Source organism: Mustela lutreola, chromosome 11 (genome assembly GCF_030435805.1).
Source record: "Mustela lutreola isolate mMusLut2 chromosome 11, mMusLut2.pri, whole genome shotgun sequence".
NCBI lineage: Eukaryota > Metazoa > Chordata > Mammalia > Carnivora > Mustelidae > Mustela > Mustela lutreola.
In genome coordinates this window covers 24,292,850-24,299,284 of record NC_081300.1, presented here as the reverse complement: position 1 = coordinate 24,299,284, position 6,435 = coordinate 24,292,850, and the positions used below count along the sequence as shown (strand labels likewise).

Below are 6,435 nucleotides of genomic sequence, written 5' to 3'. Positions count from 1 at the left end.
GCATAACAAATAACATGCAGGACAAGGGGAGATGGAGAGGAGAAGGGAGTTGGGAAATTGGAAGGGGAGGTGAACCGTGAGACTATGGACTCTGAAAAACAATCTGAGGGGTTTGAAGGGGCGGGGGGCGGGTGGGAGGTTGGGGGAACCAGGTGGTAGGTATTAGGGAGGGCACGGATCGCAGGGAGCACTGGGTGTGGTGAAAAAACAATGAATACTGTTATGCTGAAAAGAAATTAAAAAAAAAAAAAAAAAGAATGTTCTAGGAAACCTGCCTGAAACTCTCAGCCTCTTACCTACTAGTCATTTAAAGATTTCTTAAAGAGTACTGGAGATCTTACCTTAGATAATGAAAGTGTCATTTTTACCACACCTCCCTACCTCCTCCCACCCCCAAATCACTTAATAAAAGGAACAATTTTTCCTAATTGAACAGAGAGGATAATCTTCTGTCTGCCTGCCGACTGTTGGGTGGAAGTAGTCTGCCCAAATGCAAAGTGAGGCCAGCTGAACTCTAGAAGTAAACTTCGGAAAGCAAAATATATTTAAAAGGGGGGTAAAGTTGGCAAACTTGCAGTACGTCTGTAGAAAGAAGCAGTTCTCTGAAGAGTTTGTCATTTCATGTTATAGTGGTTAGTGGGGAGGTCAGGAAAGGTATATTTACGACACCGAGTTTGGATTTTGTTCTTTAGGTGCTCGACAGGGAGAAGAAGGTGTATGATCTAACTCAGAAAGTCAGGTTTGGGGGTGCCTGGGTGGCTCAGTGATTAAGTGTCTGCTTTTGGTTCAGGTCATGGTCCTGGGATCAGGTCCTGCATTAGGGTCCCTGCTCATAGCGGAAACTGCTTCTTCCTCTCCCTCTGCCCCTCCCCCTGCTTGCGCTTTCTGTTAAATAAATAAATAAATAAATAAATAAAAACTTAAAAAAAAAAAAAAAGAAGAAGAAAGCAAGCCTGATTTCCTTGTGCTGGTCTCATTTTGTGAGGCCGCTTTGTGCTGGCCCATTTCTAAATAGGCATACTCATGGTGGAGGGCAAGCCATCCCAGGTGTGGGCAGGATTTATCTTCTGACAGTCTGGTCACATCTCTGCAACCGAGTCCTAGTAGGCATACAGTTTGCTGGGGGAGGGCAGGCAGGGCAGGGAGTACCTGCTGTGTGCTGAGAGAGGTGCACAGGGAGCAGATGGCCTCCGCATCCTCCGGGGTTTTCTTCTTTAGCTGCAGAAGCTGGGCTGCTTGGATCAGGGGTTCCATGGTCTGGACAGCTCCGCTCTGGTGAAGGTTCCTTCCCCGAAGCCACTCTTCAAGTTGGCTTATGTTGTACCTTAGACACAGGTCAAAGGGAGCCGAGTTAGGCCGGACTTCTAAGGGCCAGGGGTGAGCACACCTGGCGGCAGTGCCTGTGGTACCACCCGGCTGCAAACAGTGGGATCGTGCTCTTCACCCTCACGAGCTCACACGGAGCAAATCTTGAAGAGCACTTTGCTGAATGAATACAGCAATGAATGGGTGTTTAAAATCAAACAAAGCTGAGGGACGTGAAGTGTCCGTGTATTCGATCTACCGAACTGAAGTGATTGATACTTCACCTTCACAAACATACTTCTACGTGAGGCTTCTCCAGTCTCTAGCCTCGCTGGGGTTTCCCCCTGACCTACCCACACTGTCTTTACAGTCTTTCGAGTGCGTCAACGTCGTTAAAGCTCTGAACTCATTGGTTTCCCAGGTTACTGCCTCGGTGTGGAGTTCCACCAACAAACGAGCAGGTGATGGAACTGTGTCTCGCACGGACTGTGACAAGGACCGGCAGCTAGGTCTGGATGTCACTGTCAGAGACAAAGGCCCCGGGCTCCGACTCTAGCCAGCGGGGGAGGGCCCCTCCGGCCACGAGGCTCGGGCAGGGCACCCCGCTCCTACCTGAGCTGCATGCCGGTGCTCCACGAGCAGACGTCCTTCCGCAGCAGCAGGTTGTTGAGGGTCACGGCGTTGATCATGTAGAACAGCTGCTTGAACACCTGCAGGATGATCTCAGGGTCCAGGCCCTGTTCTCGCATGACCGTGTGGAAGGAAGTCATCTGGCGGATGACGGCTTCCAGGCAGTAGGAGTTGTCCCCGTCCACCATGCTGGAGGAGCGCTTTCGGTAGCCCGTTGGCTTCACACCAGAGAGACCCTGAATGCTCTCATTTTCCAACATGGCGGAGACTAAAAGAAAAGCATGGTTGGAGAAGCTGGCGTGTTCCCCACAGAAGATCTGTTCTTGGACCACTAAGATCATTCAGCGCCTTGGGCTTTGGCGATGGCACCATCCACCGGCATACGATGTTGATGTGCTCAGAAACTCACAGCATTGAGCATCGGATTGCTAATGTGTTGGAGTCTATGTGGAATGAGGTTTGCCTATAGAAATGTTGGACCAAATTTGTGCTTAAATTCATTATGGGACAAAAATAATGGGCACGTACCAACTCAGTTCTGTACTGGTTTCTGTGCTAAGTACAAAGTTTGAGAACTGAGCAGCTTGGGTATAGTACCGGCCCAGCCCTTGACTTCGTCTTGGACCCTGAGATCATCCTCCTTGTTTTCAAAACGTTCTTTTCCATGAGCCACTGACCATATAAATCTCAGGTTAGCTGGTCTTCTTACACTTTCTACCCAGTGTTTAACTATGTGCCTTTATACTCAGGATTTCTTTCCATCTCCCAACAACCCATTTCCTGGTTACAAAACTGAGGCACACGGAAGTTAAAATTACTTGCCCAAGGTCACACCACTAGGAGTCAGCAGGGCCAGGATTTGAATCCAGGTGTGTCCAACTCCAGAATTGTTGCTATTAGCCATCACGTGATTCGGAATCATGAAGCACTCCCAGTGTTCTCTACGCCCTGTGCCTCATAAGAAGGTTCTCAGGAATAACAATGTGGAATGAACCTTATGCTAGATAAGGTTCTGGATGGCATGGAGTGCTCTGTCCAACTTGGAATCTACAAATAACCTATCTGTGTTGTAAGAACCCAGGGGAAAGCTTTACAACACAGGCACAAGGGACAACTTCCTCCCCAGCCTTCTTGGAGCATCCTGAGTGATATGTGGATGTGTCACTCCTGACTCAAAAAACAACAGGCCTCTCATGTTTAAATTCTGATTTATTGCTAAGTGCCCAAGTCTACTGCTTTGGACAGAGTGTTCTGTAAGTACTTATTGTATGAGTACTTGCCACTGTGTTTCTTCATGTGCCCCTGCTTAATGCTTTTATTTTTTTTCATGAATAAAGTACACATATGGGCATGAGGATTATATTTTTTACTCTATATGCATTGATAACCTTTTGGATTTATACTTAGTACCTGTGGAAGACCTCCTAGCTCTTCTGAGCACACAGCACACACCTCCTTGCTGCCTTCAGTGGGAAGGTTCTAGTTTTCTGGAAGCCACACCTAAGGTATGGGCTTCCCTGACAGCAGGCGGTGTTCACCGTCGTTTCTGACCCCACAATGAGTGCTGGAGATCTGCTGCTGCCCGCTTACCTATCATAGGCTGCAACACACCCTCGGCGATTTTAATGAGCTGCTGATAGATCTGAATGGAAAGGTCACTCAGCACCTGACGGTATTCGGTGAGGTCGAAGTTCTTAAGACAGTGCTCATTCTGCTTGGGCGTATTCTGAGTCATGAAGCCCTGCAGAGAGAAAGGGCATTTGAAGGAGGCTCGGCAGGACTTCCGGGTCTCCATCTCATCCATGACACCCTATCTGGGGGTTCCACCAGCCTCTGTTAACATGATGGTCCACAAGAGCCTGTCAGTTCCTTGAGGCCTCAGTGGGGGGCCCTTGAATCTGAAGGCAGAGCAAAACCTCAGCATGATAGAGAAGTCGGAGCTGTTTGAATTAAGAGGCCCGAATCACTTAGTCCACATCTTGAGGTGATTTCCCTGCAGCAGCAGACCCAGCTTGGTGTGAGCTCCAGGGAAAGAGGCCTCCGACTTGAGTCTCTGTCCCTCTCTCCTAACAGGCCAGGATACCTTACAGTGTGAAATGCACAGCCGCAGAAGGAGTACGGCCGGGTCAGATGATGCTTTTATAACGGGAAATTTTACATGGATTCTATTGTTGGGCATCAGAATTAATAGACAAACAGAAATGATCTCACAGCTACAGCAGCTTGTCCCCTTAGCTTTCTATGCGAACAAGAGGAAATAATGTGGTCAAGAGTTGCTAGTATCGAGGGGAGTCGGGGGACCAACAGCCCTTTGTATTCAGGCCGAGGTACACCAAGGGCAGCCAGAAAGACCAAGTCTTCCAAAGAGTGACCATCCCCAGCGAAGTCTCTCAAACCAGGTCCTATTACAAAGCATTTTTAAATAAAAACTAAAAAGCAGGTGAAAGAAGGAATCACTGTGACAGCTAAGATACATATTTTTCTCCATCTTTATTTACACTACACTGATCTGGCTATACTGTGCTTTGGGTCTTATGCCCCTGCCCCAATATATTATTTTGAATAAAAGTGAAAAAGGAAGGGCAGAAAGGAAAAGTGGAGGCACCCCCCGCCCAGGGGCCTGGGAGTGGTGTGTGGGGAGAGGTGGAATTTTTACTGGAGAAGCCAGAGTGAGGACATGGCCTGGGTCACCGAGCTATGGGGCTAAATGCAAAGCATGGGCATAGTTCTTTCAGGGACCAATGTTGGGAATGGTGGGTTCCAGATGAAGCTGGGCTCTCGAGGGCCAGAGCAAGATAGGAAATAATGCAATCAGTTGGGCTGCAGGTCAAGGAATCAAATTTGGTTACAAGTAAGAAGCTGGGCCTCCAGGTCAAGGTGTAAAAATGTGGTCTCATCACATTGTGCCCCTTCTCGGCGTCTGCCTTAAAATGGACAAACTACCGGTTGGCTTAAAAGACAGTCTCACACATGAGACAACTGACCGGGATTTCTTCCGGCATTCAAGGAAACGGGGCTCTTCCACAGATGCTTCCAAAATTTAAGGTCATAAGGCTCTCCCTGGAGAGTCCCAGGGGTTCTTGGATAAAGGATGGGTCACGTAAACTCATTTCCCCACCAATTCTACTTATTTGATTCCAGGTGCTTTCTGGGACTGCTGGGACTGTCAAGGCCACCTAGAGGACAGGTGTGCTGTGGCCGGCCTATCCCTGAGTCAGGTAGAGGAAGGTGTGCCCTGAGCCCTGCCTATCCCTGAGTCTAGCTACCAGGTAGAGGAAGGTGTGCCCTGAGCCCGAGGTCCCAGAGGGTGCTGGACAGACCTGACATGCTCTCCTCAGGGTAGAACTGCGTTTGGACAGAGCAGGGCTGCCCTCCACGACAGCCCAGTCTCTGAGCTGACATCTGCTCTGAAGCAGGACACACATTGCTCTGTCCAAGGAAGCGAGTAGGTCTGGCAGGGGACCTGGGGTGCTTTAATGGTTTTTGAGTGCCCTTTAGGCGTTGGGTTATCTCAACACGTACCTCATCCCCGCTGTACTGCTTCAAGCAGTGAAGGAGGCGGCAGGTGTTGGATAACCAGAATGATGTCATCTCGAAGTCCTCGTTGTGCTTCTGTGGAAAGAAAAAGACATCTCTCGTTAGTAGGGGCTCCCATCTGGTCAAACACTCACCTGAAACCTGTCTTTCCAGGTTTCTAGAATTACTCAGCATGCCCCAGGCAGACACGATGGCCCATCATGAAGAGGAGATCCACTGTCCAGGGGCTGTGTTACCATTCCTCCACTTCTGGGAGGGGCACAGAGGCCCCCACCCTGGTTCCCTGAGCAGTGGCGCACCTCTGTGCAGCCCTGGGCTGTATGCTGAGCCCTGGGCAGCTGGCCCCGGCAGGCTCCAAACCATCACTGATCCAACCCAGGAGATGGGAGGAGCACGCCAGTGAACATTCTGGCACTCCATTTATTGAGAGAGCAGATGTCCAATGGGTTCAACCCTCTGGAAAATGACTATAAACTGTAACTTGGTGAAAAAGGCTGTTGTACAGCCCAAAGAGCTGAGACACAGCTTCTACCCTAAGGCCGATAACTGCACAGAGTTCGTTTCGTCCAGTAACACTGCCCCTGTTGAAAAGTCAGAGAGGAGAGCTTCAATGGCAATAAAACAAAGGGGTCAGACAGAGAGTGACGGGTAGGGCTGGGCATTCCGGTGGAGCCTGGTGATTAGGGAGGGTTTTCCTGAGGCAGTGACCTCTTAAGTCAGCCTTTGACTTGCCCAGACCAGCACAAGCCTCTGGATGAGCTCGAGTGAGGGGTCGAGGCAGGAGACTCAGCCCCAAGAGTTGGCAGCATGTCTGTTTAGAGCCAGGAGCAGATAAAACTGGGCAGGAGGTGCGGTAACTGAGACACAGCTGGCACGAAGCCAGAAGCTACAGGCTGGTGTGACACACTCCCAGAAGGATAGGGGGGCAAGTGACAGCGGTCTAGATTCCGTGCTTCTGGGGAT

At 49.8% G+C, this 6,435-nt stretch overlaps 1 protein-coding gene across 2 annotated transcripts in view; it reads right to left on the bottom strand.

Annotated features, from left to right (window-relative positions):
- Window positions 1-6,435, bottom strand: part of MYO5B (myosin VB) — a 345,627-nt gene that overhangs the window by 11,210 nt on the left and 327,982 nt on the right. For both annotated transcript variants that reach the window (XM_059138813.1, XM_059138812.1), the window contains exons 34-37: window positions 5,458-5,547; window positions 3,526-3,676; window positions 1,918-2,203; window positions 1,150-1,324 (exon numbers count right to left, since the gene is read on the bottom strand). In XM_059138813.1, coding sequence (XP_058994796.1) covers window positions 1,150-1,324; window positions 1,918-2,203; window positions 3,526-3,676; window positions 5,458-5,547 — 702 coding nt within the window. The remainder of the gene's footprint in view (window positions 1-1,149; window positions 1,325-1,917; window positions 2,204-3,525; window positions 3,677-5,457; window positions 5,548-6,435) is intronic.